Consider the following 19,168-nt stretch of genomic DNA (forward strand, 5'->3'; position numbering starts at 1 on the left):
TTGATTTTTATTAATTTTAAACTATTTTACAACAAATTTTTTCGTTTTTACTTGTATTTGGCAGAGGGAAAATACAATGGAAAATGAGTTTTCTTCTTATTTTTCTTTTATTTCTTTTTCCTAATCAAAATCCTTGATCCAAATAGATTCAAAAACTTCATTTACAAATTAATAAAATCAATCTAATTTTTTAAATTATATTTTCATTCCCAACATATATAATTATTCTAATTTAATTTCGCAATAGTACTTAATTCTAATCAACCAGTCTCATTTAACTTTAGAATTACTTTGTTGCACCTATATAAAAAAGTTTTGCTAGCACAAAACAATAATTGAGATTACACAATGAGAGATGACATATTTGAACAATCATCTTATAACCCTTTTCCATTCCTTTCAAATATATTTGACGACCTTAAATACGAAAGTCCGAGATTTAACGTATAAATTAAAATTATATATATATTTTAAGTAGGGCACCGACATCGCACGTGCCCTCGATATTTGTGAATCACCCGTGACCCATCAGTAAATTATTAACCAATACATACATGAATTTATATTATTCTAAACTGTACTTGCACGCCGCTGCATGTGCCAAGATTCTCAAGATATTATTATTAATTATTATTATTATTAGCTACATCGATTGAAATCAACATAGTTCCACTGTGTACCCAAAAAAATATATATATTATAATTATTTAATTTATATATATATATGCATGGTAAAATTATATTAGCTCCGATGTATTCACTCCGTGTGCCTAATTAATGCTTTCTCCCACCCTCTTTGTGCTGTCATGTAGGGGTGGCAAAATGGGTCAATAGATCAGATTTGGATCGGGTCATAAACGGGTGAGACTTAAACAGGGTGGGTTCGGATTGACCTGTTTACAAATGGGTGAATAAATCGCAAACCCAAAAAACTGTCCAATTAATAATTGGGTTATAAATAGGTACCCGTTAAGTACCTATTAAGAAATATATTATATATTTATTTCATTTTAAAAAAAAAATTACCAAAAATGAGTTAATTTAAAAAAAAAAAAAACGAAAATCGTTTATTCTTTCCTTATTAATATCTTAACATTTGTGAGTTAAAACACTTATTTATTTTTTTAATTTTTTTTCTCTTTAATTTTTCTTTTTTTTTAAAGAAGTGATTTAAAATGTCAAAAATAGCACTTACAACCTATTTATTATTTTTTCCTCCTAATTATTTCAAGAAATGTAGTTATATAACTTGTATCTTATCTCTATTTGTTTTAAAAAATATATATGAGACACCATACATGTCCCTTGATATTTGTCGAAAAGACATTAAACTCTTTTATATTTGAGAAAAGGACAAACTCTGAGAGGGAAGGTGTGTCATATATGGAATGTTTGAAACCTCCAAGTACATGAAACTTTTGAAACCCTAAAAGAGGTCCGTATCTTTTTATTAAATCCAAGAAGATATTAGTGTTTTGTCTTTTTTTTTTTTTACTAAATGATGGTGTCTGAGACCCTTTAGACACTGATCCTTCCACATCAAAAGTCATCATCGGACAAGAAGATCATGATCAGATCGTTAGCCATCTTTGTCGACCTGACTGATCCTCAATTGATCCACCGAGATAATGCGTCCATCCCTCTACCCTTCTCAACTTAAATATATACCAATATATTATCTCAAATAAAAAGTCATATCTCCTGAGACTCAAACCCTAATCATTTAACCAGAAAAACCTTGAGTTTACCGCTTGAGCCACCAGCACCGTTAGGGCTCCAGCCCTGACATAATGTATGCATGCAAGGGGATATGGTGATGTAGTACATGTCCTGACATGGAAATAAAACATATATGCATGGGTAGATCTGCTTGGCATGTGAAAAGATTCTCATTGATTATTATAAACGTATATATGTATTGGGCATGGGATTGAGGAGACTGCATGTTTCTTTGGCAGCTAGCTAATGTCTATGTACATATAAGCAGCTGCGATTTGAGTTTTGCTTCACAGAAAAAAGTTTTAGCTTGTGGGTGAGAGAGACACAGAGACATACAACTAATGGTGATGGGAAGGAGATCCTTTGGGCTTCTCTTGTTGCTTCTCATTGCCTTTGCCTCTCACCGTAAGCCTTCAGTTAAATTCTACCTATCATCTTCTTCACTCTCATGAATCTCTTTCTTCTGCTTCATCCATCTATTATGTATTTAGCTAGCTTTATATTCCATTACACATAAATGTTAAGCCTCTGCCATTCTTGACATGGAAAATAATTAGTCAGGAAATATTAATTACTCACCCATTAATCAATTAATTAATATGCGTAATTGTAATTAAGTTTGTACAGACACCAAAGCTGCATATACATAATACATGTATGTTCACAAAGAATTTTCTGTAAAAGTTATTATATAATAGAATGATATCAAATGATTTAGACTCAAATAAATTAGTTTTCCTTTTGATTTTTTTTAAAAAAAGAAAGATATTTGAATCGTAAAGCAAGTATCTTATAATGACCTAAACTTTTTTGAGTAAGGTTGATATAAGTTTCAAGTTTTAACTATTAGATTTATGGAATTTCAATTGCAGATGATGTGGCAGTGAGGACAGAGGCTAGGGTTTGTGAATCACAGAGTCATGGATTCAAGGGTGCATGCTTGAGCGGCCACAACTGTGCACTGGTATGTAGGAACGAAGGCTTCTCTGGTGGGAAATGCACTGGAGCTCGTCGCCGATGCTTTTGCACCAAGCATTGTTAGGTGGATACTACGCACGAGTTACTACGGTTCAATGCTTGTCATATGCTTGGTGGTTTTTGGGAACAATTAAATAAAGGATCTCTATCCCATCTTTTGTGGGGAAAGTCTTTGCTAGCTCGTAGTCTTGTTTCTTTTTTCCATTAGCTAGTTGATTGTGTTTCTCCTCTTTATATAAAACCAGCACTTCCCCTTTGGACTCCCCTTTGGAGTGAAAGGTGTCACACATTGATGCTATTGATTATCAATATTTGCATGCATAGCAAGGTGGAATCAATTAACTTTGTCCTAGGCTTCAAGTTGGCCGAACGTCTAATCTTGGTGTGACTAAGTTGTGACTGCATCTGATCTTTACCTGAGCAATGAGACCTGGGGGAGGCGGACGTTGATCCGGGATTTGGTGCCCTACTGGAGGGTCCAAAGGGCTCGTCGGTGGCAGGAGTTCCTCGTATAAAAAAAAAAAGATAATTAATTTTGTATATAGGTACTCATTAGTCAAGTAGCTACTTGTCACACATTAAAGCATGTGTGAGATCAATTAGTATTGGGTTAAAATTTTTATTTTTTATTTTTTTAATGAATGGGGGATTGAATGGTGGTATGACCATATCCTCCCACTCAAGCAAGTGCTCGACTTCGAGTTCGAGTCACCACATGATGATGCAAATTTTGTGCTCATGTCACCTTACAAGAAGAAGAAGTAGGCTTAATGGGTTGAGTTTAAGTTAATTAAGACCTGTAAAATAAAATCACCCACGTGCTTTATGACAACTCTCGAAGTCAATGAGAGGGTGTAAAAGCTCAATAAGAGAATAGATTTGTCTCTCTTATTGTGTGTACTTGAAAGATATATCATCATTGTTCTGTTTTACGTAAGTATTGAATCTATTTTTGAAAAAGGAGTATCAATTATGGAACATGTTTACTAATACGGTTATGATCTAGGATATCAGTGGTCATTCAAACCCACAAAATCGTGTATATATGACCAACATGATATCGTTTAATTTTTTTAATAATAAAATGTAACTAGTTGTATCGAAGATCAAAATGGTGGGACTAGAAGAGCTAGAAATTGAACAACATCAAAATTCAATATCAAGCTAGTCAGGTTTTTAAAATAATGCTTTTATTTATAGAAGGGCATGACAACTTGGTATTCTCCACCAAATTTACATCTCAAACGTGAACTTAGGAAGGAGCTTGTAGTTAAGTAGCCCAAAAGGCTACTCTATTTTGGGAAGTTAAACATGATTGAGAAGTTGCCAAAAATGCATATGAGGAAAATATCCACATGGGCCACTTTTGATAAAGGAGATTATATGAAGCCTTTGTCTACGAGCTTCAAAATGGCATAGATAAAAAATCACATATATGATGGCTCCACGATTAATTTGTTGATAACCTCACAACATTTAAGCTTTAATTCTTCATAAATTATCTAATACGATGATAATATGTAAGGATCTTGTAACTACCCCTAAAAAGATTAACCTAGATATGGTATTCTAACTTGAATTAACCTTTAGATAAATCAATTGTACTAAACCTCCATATCTTAAGCATAAAAACAAGGAGTGTAACGACCCGAATTTAAAATGGTAGTTAAACAATAAAAGAAAAGGGAATGGAAACCGAAACAGAAGGAGGCAGTTGAAGCATTCATCGATGACATTGCATTTTGGAAGGAAAAACCGAGGGAAAGTTATTTGGGCCTTGTTGATGAATACAGAGGATTTGTCTATGAAAGCATAAGAGGATTCGTCAACGAACACAGGGGATTTGTCGATGAAGGAATAAGAGGATTTGTCGTCGACGAACACAGGGGATTCGTCGACGAAGAAATACCGAGAGGTGTTTTGAGATGATTGAATTTCGTCAACGAGGATTGAATTTCGTCAACGAAATTATTAAAGGATTCGTTGACGAATGACGTGGTTCATTGACGAAATCCCCTATTCTATAAATATGAAAAATCCGAGTTTATCTTCACAATTAAGCTAATTTTTCCCTCTCTCTCTCCCATTCGGTTTTCTCTCTTTCTTTTATTGATTTCGGGCTAAATTTACGCCTGATCGACAATCCAAAGCCACCACGATGCTCTTGGGGAAGTCCTCTCCAAATCTGTCGGAGCGGATCGTTGGCAAAAGCAAGTTGGGAACCATCCTAGAGTTGAGGTAAGACTTTTTAAGTCAAATTTGGTCTTATGATAGTTATAGGAAATGATGTATGCATGAAAATACTAAAGTTTAATACTGGGGGTTTTCATTTTCAAGATATTGGTCAGGAAATCCTACGGGTGTTGGAGTAGATTATTTTGGGGGCTTTCTTAGTAGTCAGGTAAGGGGATAAACTAAGCTAGTATTTTGTGAAAAATGTATGTATATTATTATAGAATTTGATTTTAGAGAAATGAATATATTCATATATGATTTATATTTGGGAAATACGGTTAAAATGATGGTATGTTAAATATGTGGAAAATTTGTTCAGGGTGGCATGAGTATAAAATATTATGAAATACTATTTTTTGGAATAAGATTATGATACGGATTTTTTATAATATGTTTGCCGGCGTACGGGCCGTGCAATGATGTGATTTGCCAACATACAGGTTGTGTTATGATATGTTTGCCGGTGTATGGGCCATGCAATGATGTGATTTGCCAGCATACGGGCTGTGGTATGATATGTTTGCCGGCGTACAGGCCGTACTATGATGTGATGTGCCAGCGTACGAGCTGTGTTATGATTTGCCGGCTTATGGGCCGAACTATGATAAAATGTGTAATACCGGCGTACAGGCCGATGATTTTCATTATATACGTATATATACAAAATGATATGATCGATGTGAAAATTAATGATATGAAATATTCATGTATCACATCTTCAGTATATGTTATATGATATCAAAACTTAGTTGGCTTGGTCTAGACTAGCACTTGCACGGTACCGTTGCTATGTATCCATGGTTTTCGCGATCATGATATCTGTGTTAACGCCGTTGTACGAAGTGGTGTGAGATTGGATGGTTGATGTGGTTTTTAAGAAGAGTGTGATCGCCCCTAGTGTAGGTCAGGCAGACCCATCGGACTTACAGACTATATGTTTGACTTGGCAGTAGGCGGCGGCCAACCATTGTCAGGTCCCGCCTTCGGGCCACACAACCCAGTCATGTGGAGGTAATACATGACAACATCGAGCTAACCTATCAGGGATGTTTTTATGTTATTATTATTATATGAGATGAGATTTGTTTATGAAAATGTAGTATGTTCTACCATGATTTGATATACGTATGTTTTCTCAGATTTGACAAAACAGTTACTGAATATGTTATGTATAATATGTGTAGAACACGAAATACTCATGTTGCCACACACTGATATTAGTTTATTTCCCTTATTGAGAGGTGTCTCATGCCTAAATTTTATAAACTTTTTAGGAGTCCCAGATAGGAGAGTGAGAAAAGCCCCGCCAAGCTAGAGCTGTTGTCTGCCCTTTTTGAAGGGTAAGTTTTACTAGGGACAATTAGATTTTGTGGGATGTGTCCCTAGATTTTGTCCTTTTGGGATGTATATACTGAGATACAGTGATTGTAGTGCCTCTGGTATATTGTGATATATGGTAATGAGATGTATATGGTTGTATGTTTCCTGCTACCTAGGCTTCCGTTGGATGTTCTGATGTATCCCTGGTACCCACGGGTCCAGGTGAATTATGATCTGCTAAGCTGGGAAATTGTGATATTGATATTATATATATATATATATATATATATATATATATATATATAAAGTGGAATTTAAGTAGGTCGCCACAAGGAGCCCTTAAGGGAATATATAAATTCAAAACTACAAGCTTGAAGCCCTTAAAGTGCATTATTTGCATTAGATAATAGCAATTGCATGTTATAAATGGCATGATGCCTTCTATGAAACGACCTACTAATAACATAAAATATTTTTCCCTAGTTTAAAATTCAATCATTAACCTAAACAGCAGAAAGTCAATCATATAAAATAAAACCACACATAATACGATAATCATCCCACAATATACAAACATTGTTGTTCTCTCAAAAACTACCCTTACAGATACCAAGGGTTTACAAAACATGCCACTCACAATAATACTCACTCTTAAAAGGGCAGTACAACAGCCCCTCTACCTGCGAACCTGCTCCGCTCGCCTAGCTAGTTCACCTGAAAAATAATTCAATATTGGGATGAGCCAACGCTTAGTAAGACGAAACATGTTATTACTAGGGTGTGGCTATTGAGCTATAGTTTGGTAAAAATAATCTGATTTAAGAATAATATGAATAATTGAATCCAAAAGTACTGATATTACATAACGTATAATAAAACCATTAACTACGTAACTGAACATGTCAATCTGTATGAAATTACTTTTCATATTAATACTACTATTTCTAAAAGTATAATAGTACTCATAATATCTGAGAAATTTACCTGAATGACTGTATGTCATGATTTAACCCCTCATGACAGGGTTGTGCGACCCGAAAGCGGGACCTATCCTAACTGGCCGACCAGGGTAAGTTAAATGAACTCCGATAGTCTGATCTGCCCCCTCAATCCATATCTGATGGAGAGTCTGTCTCGACGTAGGCACGATCGACCTCATACCACTTACTATCTGAGTAAAGTGGTTGCATTCTAAACTGAATATTTGTAGCTACGGTACCGTGCTCTATTGTATGATCCATCAGGGTCTGATACTATATAAGTAGCCGATATCTGTAATATACTGTTTTTACTGTGGTGTCTAAAATAACCATGACCCCATAGAATTTATCTGAAATTCTAAATAAACTGACTGGAAATCTATTTTCTGTATAACTGAACTGCTATCTGAGTATCTGTTTATTAAGGCGTTATAGTACTGATAAACATGTTATTCTGTAATTACTGAAAATGCATACTTCTAAGTATACTGTACACTGAAAAATTCATCATTCTATAACATGCAAATATCATGGTATTTCTGTTAATAACTATAAACTTGGTATTCACAAATTTTATAAATATAGTACTGTTTCTGTTATTAACTCAAGCCACACAAATAAATATTAATATTACTAGGCTCTGAAAACTATATATATAGTTTGAATAATAAGTTAATACAAGCATATAATTTGCATTGAAATCATATATGGTTGCCTAGCATAGCATGTTTCCCCTACCTGTCTACTGAAAAGCCCCTATGATATACTGGTCCAACACCCGCAGGGCTTTCTACTCAACACCCTGAAAAAAACATTTGCTAGAACAGAATATCATTATTTCTTTGTCTCCATCATTTCCTACAACTACTAGAAGGCCAAAAACTGAATAAAAGACCTTACCCTAATTCTAGGGAGAAATTCAACTTGATCCCACCAACGATTCACCCTGGTAAACTTGGAGAGAACTTCGCTAGGAGCGTCATGATGGCCTCAGATCGTCGATTGGACGACTGACGGGGCTGAAATTGAAGAGAGATGGAGAAAAGACCGTAGGAGAGAGAGAGAGAGAGAGAGAGAGAGAGAGGAAAGTTGCATTGATTTTTCTATGATTAAACTGAGTTTAGGGCTATTTATACTGTGGGATTTGTCGACGAGTCACGTCACCTCGTTGATGAGTCCTGTAGAAAGTTCATCGACAAATTTGCACCCTCGTCAATGAATTTCAGACTTCCCAAAAATCCTCTCTCGGTATCTTCTCGTCGACGAGACGGGACCTCGTCGACGAGATCTTGAAGAACCCTCATTGAAGAAACCCCTGTGTTCGTTAGCGAGTGCTTAGAAAATTTCTTGGGTTATTATATCCAAAATGCAATGTCGTCGACGAATGCGAAGCGTTCTTCGACGAAGTCTGCTGCCTCCTTCTATTTCTGTTTCCATTTCCCTCCCTCTTTATTATTTAATTATCATTATTCTTCGGGTCGTTACATTCTAGCTTTACCCATTTCCTTCCTTAAAGTCTTGCTACTATAATTGTCACGACCTGCTCATTTTTCCTCATTTTTTTTTTAATAATAATAATATCAATTGCACATTTCCCATATTCTAGTTCAGCAAGTCACAATCCACCTGAACCCATGGGTACCAGGGATATATCAGAACATTCAATAGAAGTCCTAGCAACAGAAAACATACAATAATGTACATCTCAATACCATATATTACAATATACCAGAGTTACTATAGTCCATAGTATTTCCATATATACATCCCAATATAAATCTAGGGACACTTCCTACAAAATATAACTATCCCTACAAAAAGAAACTTACCCTTAAAAAAGGGCAGATATTAGCACTAGGTCAGCAGGGCTTTTCCCGCTCTCCTATCAAGGGCTCCTGAAAAGTTTATAAGATTAAGGGGTGAGACACTTCTCAGTAAGGGAAATAAACTAATACTAGTGTGTGGCAACATGAGTATTCTGTGTTGTACATATCCCATACATAACATATTCAATAACTGTTTTGTCAAATCTGGGAAAACATGTATGTATCAAATCAAGGCAGAACATATTGCATTTTTATAAACATATCTCATCTCATATAGTAATAATAACATAAAAACCATCCTGATAGGTTAGCTGTCTGTTGTCATGTATTACCCCCACATGACTGGGTTGTGTGGCTTGAAGGCGGGACTTGACAATGGTTGGTCGACCACTGCCAAGTCAAACAGTAGTATGTAGGTCCGATGGGTCTGCCAGACATGGTCCATACACCAGGGGCGATCACAACACTCTTCTTTAATAACCACATCGACCATCCAATCTTACACCACTCCATACAGCAGCGTTAACACAAATATCATGATCACGAAGACCATGGACACATAACAACGGTACCGTGCAAGTACTAGCCTAGACCAAGCCAACCAAGTTCTGATATCATATAACATATACTAAAACTGCGATACATAGATATTTCATATCATTTATTCTCACATCAATCATAACATTTTGCATATATACGTGTATCATGAAAATCATCGACCCATACGCCAGTATTACACATTTTATCATAGCTCGGCCTGTACGCCGGAAAAACATAGCACAGCTTGTACGCTGGCAATCACAGTCACATAGCACAGCCCGTACACTGAAAAACATAGCACAGCCCGTACGCTGGCAAATCACATCACATAGCACGGCCTGTACACCGAAAAACATATCATAAAAATCTCAGCTCGTATACCGATTTTTCCATCATAAAAATTCATATCATTCACATTCCTAGAAAGCAGTATTTCATATCATTTATACTCATGCCACACAAATAGGTTTTTCACATATTCAATATATCATCATTTCAACAGTATTCTCCAAAACATAAATCATACATATAAATATATTTATTTTCCTAAAACCAAATGATATATATATACATGCGTTTTCTCAAAATGAACTAACTTAGTTTATCCCCTTACCTGATTCCTGGAAAGCTCCTAATAAAACTGCCCCACACCCGCAGGGTTCCTAACTCAACAGCCCAAAAATGAAAACTCTTAGTATTAAAGTTCAGTATTTCTAAGCGTATAACACTTCCTACAACTGTCACAACTCCAAATAATGAGTAAAAAGCCTTACCCTGGATTTGGGATGGTTTCCAACTCACTTTCACCAGCGATCCGCTTCGGCAAACTCGTAGAGAACTTCGCTAGGAGCGTCGTGGTAGCTTCAAATCTTCGATTCGGCGAGAAACGAGCCCAAAATCAAAGAGAGAGAGAGAGAGAGAGAAAACCAAAGAGGGGAGAGAGAGGAGAGAGTTGGCTTCTTTTAGAAGTTAAAATCTGGATTTTCATATTTATAGAACAGGGGATTTCATCGACGAGACACGTCACCTCGTCAACGAGTCCTTCATTAAATTCGTCGACGAGACCCTATATTCGTTGACGAAATTTAGGCTGCCCTAGAACCTCTCTCAGTATTTTCTCGTCAACGAATTTTCTTATGCACTCATCAATGAGGCCCTGTATTTTTCGACGAAATTCAAGCTACCCCAGAACCTCTCTCGGTATTTTCTCGTCGACGAAGCCCTGTGTTCGTCAACGAATTTTCTTATGCACTCGTCGACGAGGCCCTGTATTCATCGACGAGTCCTTGTATTCGTCGACGAGTCCTAGCAATTTTCTTGAAATTATGGTTATCCTCGTGTTCGTCAACGGAGTCGACTGTCTCCTTCTGTTTCCGGTTTCCATTTTCCTTCCTTTTATTATTTAAATCTCGTTATTATTGGGGTCATTACAATAATGGACCCAAAAAAAACAAACAAACAAACAAACAATCAAACAAACAAACAAATTGAAGAGACCATCATAGGGGACAAAAGTAACCTAAGGAGAAACAAGCTAAGAAGAAGAGAAAAGTTGACCTAAGAAGGGATCCTCAAGGCCAAGCAAACATAACGAAAAGGAGGAAAGAAAGGAAAAAAAAAAAGACAAAAATGTCAAATTTCAAGCCTAAGAGTTGTAAGGCCTAAATTACCCTCAATACTTATTTAGATCATATGAACGCTTATGTAGATTTATGTCTACCTAAGGATATATGCACTAATCGAATAGGATGAAGATACAAGCGAATTTTATATAGAATTAAGACAAGTGTTGCCAGTTTTAGCATGATCTTGGTGATAAAAAGTTTTTTGACCTTAAAGACGAGATATGATATCAATTAGAAGGGTGATAAAGAAAGGTTTTTGACTAAACACAAGAGGACAAAGTACCAACATAAGGTAGAATTTAAAACCATCCAACCAAACATTCTAGGCATAGTTTAAGGTATTTTTGAAGGACATACTAAATGAGATAGCAACTTTAGATGAACAATTGTAGTTTGGTGACTTCAACCTAATCACTAGGAGAAAAAAATAGGTAAAAGATAAAGAGCAACTCTAGCTTGGAGGTTCTTTCCTTATTCTTTAAGCATGAACTAGAAGGGATTGAAATACTTCATAATATTTAGATTGGCCACTACATCAGTTTGATGTAAAAAATGCATTTCTTCATGGGAATCTAGCAGAAGAAGTGTACATGGACATTCCACTGGGCTTTACTACCTCATCACAAACTTGAGTGGTATGCAAACTGCAGAAGGTACTTTATGCACTAAAGCAATCACCTAGAGCGTGGTTTGGACGATTTGGCTTGGCTATGGGGAAGCATGGTTTCAAATAGAGCTACTCGAATCATACTTTGTTCTTAAAGCATCGACAAGGGATGGTAACAACTCAAATAATTTACGTTGATGATCATATGATAATTACAGGAAATGGTAAGGAGGAAATCTCAAGTTTCCAGAAGCATCTGGCAACTGAGTTTGAAATGAAGAACCTTGGGGGATTAAAATATTTTCTAGGTATCGAAGTAGCTTGGTCAACTCAAGGCATATTTCTATCACAAAGGAAATACGTACTTGATTTGCTAGCCGAAACATGAATGCTTGATTGTAAGCCTGCAACGACAATAGATCAAAATCGTGGATTAGGAAAACACTCGAACCAAATACCCCGTGAATAGAGAAAGGTACCTACGGCTTGTGGCGAAACTAATTTACTTGTCCCATACACGATTGGATATTGCCTATGTTGTGAGTTTGATGAGTAAATTCATGCATAATCCTAGTGAGGATCACATGAATGTCGTGCTCTGAATTTTGCGGTATTTGATGTCTTCCCCTAGCAAAGGACTCATGTTCATGAAATATAATCCGTTAGCCTTGGTGGCTACATGTGTAACGACCTCAAATTTCTCAACATAAAATGTAATATATTAAATAGAAAAGTCAACCCGAACCCGTGGGTAGCGGGGACACTTTGTCAATCACAGCGAAAACCTAAGCAGCAGTAAAAATAAAATCTTAATCATCCAACCATAAAACATAATACCAGAGTTATCTACATTCCCAAAATACTGTATTTATTTACATTCCTCCAAAATATTTCAAAATACATCTAGAATCCTATAACCAAAACAATTCTGATCCTAGTACATTGCTTACTCTCCTAACGGAGTAGCTTAGTAAACTCAATGGCGGCCACGACCCGCCGATCACTCAGGGTCTCCTGAAAAATTAATTAATGTTGGGGGTGAGACACATCTCAGTAAGGGAAAATAAACTAAATACAGCTGCATGGTAACATAAATATTTAATGCAATCATACGTATACAATATATTTCATATTTCAGTAAACATTTATCATAATATATTGAATCATCATATACTTTCATATTTACTAATAAATCATATTGTTCATAACATATGTTATAACTAATAATACTGAAAATATACCCAGGATAAATAGCTAACTGATGTCATGTATTACCCCCCATGACGGGTTGTGCAGCTCGAAGGCGGGACCCGACAATGGCTGACCGACCACTGCCGAGTCAAAAATGTCTGTAAGTACGATGGGCCTACTGCACCTTGGTCCGAACTACCAAGTGGATGTACACACTCTACTAAAAGCCACATCGACTATCCATCTCCCACCCCCTCGTGGGGTGGTTAGCACTAATCTGATCATAAATATTTTATCTATAAGCTATGGTACCGTGCTCCTAAATTGAACTAAACTAACATCCAGGTTCTGATAACATATAGTACATGATAATATAGCAGCCTCGTGCCGAACGTTTCATAATTACCGCCTCGCGCCGAACATTTCATAATTACGGCCTCGTGTCGAACATTTCATACTCACGGCCTCGTGCCGAACATATTATATATATCATTTTGAAAATAAATCATTCATTATGTAATTCAACATTGTAATGTACTGTACTCTTTCATAATTTCTCAAAACATATTTCATTCATATCATCGTTGTATCATGATATTCTTTCATGGAAAATAACATTCATGCCACACATTTTCTATATAAAAATATGCATTGTATTCTGAAAATCATGATTTCTAGCATCTCATACATATATACACGTTTCAACATAATAATAGTATTTTTCCCAAACGTACATTAATTCCATAATATTTAAATATTGTACATATTTTCAGGAAATCAGTTGGCTCATAAATAATAGTAATTTGCGTGAAAATTAATTGCTTTAGTTTATTCCCTTACCTGGCTACTAAGAAAACCCCCTAAATATCCTAGCCTAACCCCCGTAGAATTTCTTGATCAATACCCTGAAATTGAAAACTTCTAGTATTAAACCTCAGTATTTTCATGCATACGGCATTTCCTATAACTACCATAAGATCAAATTTGGCTTAAAAAGTCTTACCTCAACTTAGGGATGATTTTCAACTTGCTTTCACCCACGATCCGCTCAGGCAGATTTGGAGAGAACTTCCCCATGAGCGTCGTGGTGGCTTCAAACAGTCAATCCGGTGTAAATCTAGCCTAAAAACGAAGAGAGAAAGAGAGAGAGGGAGAGAGAGAGAGAGAGAGAGAGAGAGAGAGAGAGAGAGAGAGAGAGAGAGAGGGCTGAAGGGGAGAGAGAGAGGAGTGAGTTAGCTTAATGGGGAAGTTAAAATCCAGATTTTTCATATTTATAGAACTGGATTCGTCGATGAGCCACGTCATTCGTCGACGAGTCCTTCAATAATTTCGTCGACGAAATTCAGTCCTCGTCGACGAAATTCAGTCGGTTCAAACCTCTCTCGGTATCTTTTCATCGACGATTCCCCTGTATTCGTCATCGAATTCTCTAAAACCCTCATCGAAAAATCTCCTATATTCGTCAACGAAGCCCTAATGTTTCCCCTCAGTTATTCCTTCCAAAGTACAATGTCGTCAATGAAGTCGACTTCCTCCTTCTATTACTGTTTCCATTTCCCTTCCTCTTTATTATTTAAATCTCATTATTATTCAGGTTGTCACATTCCAACACCTAGCCGAAAGTGTGATGAGATTCACATCGCCTGGGTTTGGAAATATGGGTTCGCAATGAGGACGTTGCATTCTATAAGTGGGGGAGAATGTGATACCCCATGGATGAAAGGGTTAAAAGACTAGATGTTAGTACCCATATCAACAAGGTGCACCTTTTTTTTCGGGAGCCTTCTCATAAGAACTTCACAGTTAAGCGTGCTTGGCTTGGAGCAATCTTGGAATGAGTGACCACCTGAGAAGTTTTCTTAGGAAGTGTGTAAGGAAGGACAAAAATACACTGAAAATGACATGTCTTGGTTTGTAAGGCCAGTCATTAATCCGATAAGGCCCACTCCCCTGTTGTCTAGTCCAGGTGGAGGAGGAGAGACGTAGTGCTCCCTGGCAGACCCAGGTTGGGGCGTTACAACATGAGTTTGATTGTCTTGTTTTGATGATAACAATACATCAGTGGTTCTAAGTGAATTAATCTTTGCATGTTAAGCTATGGAAAGTACAAACTCAAATGCAAAGATTAAGTAAATTTTTAATAGGTTAGACATCATCAAAAAGGGGGAGATTGTTAGCCTGGGTGGCTACACTATCATATTTAATGTGTTTTGATGATAGTAACATATTTGTTGTTCCTTGTGTTTTCCATCTTTGCAGATCATGTTTAGTACAAGTTCAAGTGACAATTATATAAAGTACAAGATCAAAGGCAAAGATCAGATCGAATAGACGTCAAGTAGGAAAGATCAAAAGGTGACTCACTCGGAAAGGACCCAGACACAACCAAAGGAAGCCTAATGTAGAATTATATGTAATAGGATTTGTGTTTGAGGTAGTACATTTTGTAACTCTTGCGGTTTTGTTTCTTACATAGTTTTCAAAGTTAAATTAAAAAGTTTGTCAAAAGAATCCTAAACTCAAAATATGTTTTCCAAAGGGACAAGTTTTCAATATCTTGGTTTTATAAACTTTTTCATACTTGGTCCCAACTTTGACAAAATATGTTTTGTGTCCTAAAGCCTCAAGAAAGTCAATTAAGTATTTTTTTTTTTTTTTAAAGGACATATTAGCATATAAGATATCAAAATGAGCTTTCAAATGTGTTTTCATAAATAAGATATCTTATATTCAAAAGAAATTTCATAAGGACAAGTTTTAAATTATATTAGTGTTATAATCTTTTACAAACTTGGTCCTGGTTGGGTTAAAACCTTAGTTATGCACCTATCAAATTTTCTGAACACCCTTCAATATTTGGGGTATAAATTTTTCTAAAAAAGTTCAAAAATGACGATCTTGGTATCTATAGAAAGCTAAGAAAAAATTCTAGAACTTTCATGTTGATGAATTTTTCTGATTCGGGGCACTCATCGACGATTGGGTGCAACTCGTTGACGATTCCAAACAGAATGTTAACGATTGCAGGCAAAGTGCTACTAGTTGACGAATGGGGGCCACTAGTTGATGAGTGGGGCTCAATAGTCAATGATGGGCATCATGAACAGCGCCCCAACGGCTAGTTTCTTTTGGGATTTGCTCCCAATGGTCCAATAACAGCTAACTTGTGATTTTGGCTATAAATACAAGTTCTTAGACTTTTTTAGTAAGCTTTTTGATCATTCTTAGTGAAAAACATCTTTGATTACAAAACATAGGCACTTTGCATATTAGTTCCTCATTACAAGTGCTCATTCTCTCTTACTCTCCAATCTTGTCTGATTCATTACTTGAGAGAATTGTGTGAGGTTTGAATTGTAATTGATTTCGACTCATTTAAGGAGCATTTCTTTGTAAATCATCTTCTTGTTGTAAAGGTTTTTTGTGAACCGTTTGGTGAAGGTTATTTGTGAACCAAAGTGAAGGCTCTTGGTGAACACGGTAGGGATTTGTTCTCGAGTGTAGGGATTTGTTCTTGAGTAGTAAGACTTCTCAACCGGTGAAGGAGTTCCTTAGAGGATTTTGAAATCCTTGAGTTGGTCTCAAGGCGTGGACGTAGGCTTGGTACCGAACCACGTTAAAATACTGGTGTTAAGCTTTCTCTCCCTTCTCTTTATTATTTATGTCTTGTGCATGATTTACATTTGATTTATTATAATATAATTTCTTATATCTTGTCAAGAATTTTATTTTGTAGAGAAAGCCAAAAATACACAAAAGAGTCCAACCCCCCTTTGACTCTATATACTCTCGGGTGAGACGCTTAACATAATCATTTAAACATTGTTGGTTATACGAATGCCGACTGGGCTAGGAGTATTATTGACAAAAAATCTACATTGGGATATTTCACTTTCGTGGGTGGTAAGCTAGTTAATTGGAGAAGCAAGAAACAGAAGGTGGTTGCATTGTTTAGTGCGTGAGCTGAGTTTAGAGGCATGGTTAAAGGAGTTTGCGAGCTTCTTTGGCTAAATAGGCTATTGGAAGAAATTGGTTGTTCATCCGGTTTGGCAATGAATCTATTTTGTGATAATAAAGCAATTATAGAGATTGCACAAAACCCAGTTCAACATGACCGAACAAAACATGTTGAATTGGACCGACATTTTATTAAAGAAAAGCTTGAAGCTAAGATAGTTCAATTTCATTTTGTAAAATTTGAGGATCAGTTGGTGGATATCCTTACAAAGGTCGTCTCAAGCAAGGTGTTTTATGACTCACTAGACAAGTTCGGGATTGGAGACGTCCATGCACCAACTTGAGGGGGGTGTTGGCATGAGTTGTTAACAGAGGATATATAGCAATGTGATATATAACATACTTGCTATGTTACTATTTTCAATTTTTAATTAATAATACTATATAAAAAGGTTTCGAAAGTAATCAAAAAAGTTATATTTGTTGTTTAACATGCATATTATCAACCACATATAATCATTAATCACAAATGGAAAATACGTCAATTACGTTCTAAAAGGACTAAACATTATTATAATAGAAACAAAAACGAAAACATAAAAATTAATATGTATATATACAAAAATAAATAAATAAATAAATATTATATATATAAGCATTAGAGATCAGTCAGGTAGAGTATACACTAAACCTGCAAATCAATCCACACAATCGAAAACAAAAAACCACCAACCAGCTCGTAAATCATTAGAAATTGATTTTTTGGGTTGGTTTGATTCGGGTTGGGTGGGTCGGTCAGGTTATTAAACACTCATAATTTTTTGGTCAAAGTTGGTGCTCATCCATGCATATGAAGCTCACAGAAAGACTTTTCGATTCTAACAATTATTTGAAATGTGAAGTGGTTAAACAGTCTAACCTAATAATATTTTCTCCTTTTTCTATTCTCTTTATTTGTCGTGTGAGCTCGTAACAGCCAACAATATTTCTAAGTTTAAATTTATATTTTAAGTAAACACCCGTGGGAGAAGCGTGCTGGGTCGCCGTATTAGGTCCCAAAATCCTCGTAAATTTAATTCAAACATTTATTAAGTAGTCGAGCAATCCCGACACCGAAAAGTCAAAACCACTTGTGCATAATGTCATAAAAATAATCAATCAATTCACAGAGATATACTCATAAATTGGTGATGACTCAAATTCTCAACTAATCTCTTCTCACAATCCCTTCTTTTCCTCCCAACAAATAAACAAAATACTAAGAATTGGACAAAAGTGGAATTCAATTCAATTCCAAGTATCTTTGACGAATCCTACAAGAAGATTTTTTAAAGCCAAGACCAGTTAGAACTTTTACAAGTGCCATGGTTGCACAATTGCACCTCCCACTATTATCATTATTAATTAATTAATTAATTAATTAATTGTTAATTAGTTAATTATTATAGTTGTATTGGTCCGACGCCGAACCAAAAGAAGTCAAACGTTGGGCATTTGCTAAAGTGGGTGTCATTATTTTTATTAAATGTTTTTAATATTTGAATTAAAATCAACGCTTTGATTTGGACAAATCCTTAACAAACTAGCCAGCTACCCACACATCTAATTAATTAATTACCTAATTAAGTAATTAACTATGTTAATTTGCAGCTACGGCATTTATGATCTTCCTCTTTTTCTTGCCGATAAAGCATTATTAAATCACAACTCGATGACGAAAATGCTTCTATATCCAAAGTTATTTTGTAAATTATATATGTGAAATCTTATTGGTTTTGACTTGCGGGTGGAATGAACCTAATCTTATGTATGAATTTTTTTTTCCCGATTTTTCAACTTATGTGAAATTTATGGACAAGTTTTATTTTCATATGTCATCTTGTATCCTCATTGAAAAAGAGTTCGTGTATCTCGATCAGTATCTATATAGTTCGGTTCGAACAATTCATTTCGAAGTTTGTTCCTTGATTCTATTAATAAGAAGGATTTCAGTGTCATTTTTAACTTCTAGGTCTTACAATTTAAATCTTACTCTATAACTCGAAATTTTCATGAACTATTTATTACTTAATTTTCATACCTGGATCTTTTAAAGCATCATCAAACTCATTAACCATAATCCAAAAAAAAAAAAACATGTGAGGAGATGAGAAGGAGATGGGAAGACCGAGATCATCCAACTGATTGAGA

At 35.6% G+C, this 19,168-nt stretch overlaps 1 protein-coding gene across 1 annotated transcript; it reads left to right on the forward strand.

Moving 5' to 3' along the window:
* The first annotated feature begins 2,016 nt into the window (after positions 1-2,016).
* On the forward strand, positions 2,017-2,853 carry LOC131160284 (defensin-like protein 1). The gene is made up of 2 exons (XM_058115761.1): positions 2,017-2,124; positions 2,592-2,853. The coding sequence occupies exons 1-2, from the start codon at positions 2,061-2,063 to the stop codon at positions 2,759-2,761; spliced, it is 234 nt and encodes a 77-aa protein (XP_057971744.1). The 5' UTR covers positions 2,017-2,060; the 3' UTR covers positions 2,762-2,853.
* The last annotated feature ends 16,315 nt before the right edge of the window (positions 2,854-19,168 follow it).

This window comes from Malania oleifera, chromosome 7 (assembly GCF_029873635.1).
Source record: "Malania oleifera isolate guangnan ecotype guangnan chromosome 7, ASM2987363v1, whole genome shotgun sequence".
In the NCBI taxonomy this organism is placed as follows: domain Eukaryota; kingdom Viridiplantae; phylum Streptophyta; class Magnoliopsida; order Santalales; family Ximeniaceae; genus Malania; species Malania oleifera.

What these genes read in the sequence shown, in the direction of transcription:
- LOC131160284 (XM_058115761.1), top strand. Translation starts at nt 2,061, where the DNA reads ATGGTGATGGGAAGGAGATCCTTTGGGCTTCTCTTGTTGCTTCTCATT. An exon ending in CATTGCCTTTGCCTCTCACC is followed by an intron (nt 2,125 to 2,591) that starts GTAAGCCTTCAG and finishes TTTCAATTGCAG; the next exon opens with ATGATGTGGCAGTGAGGACA.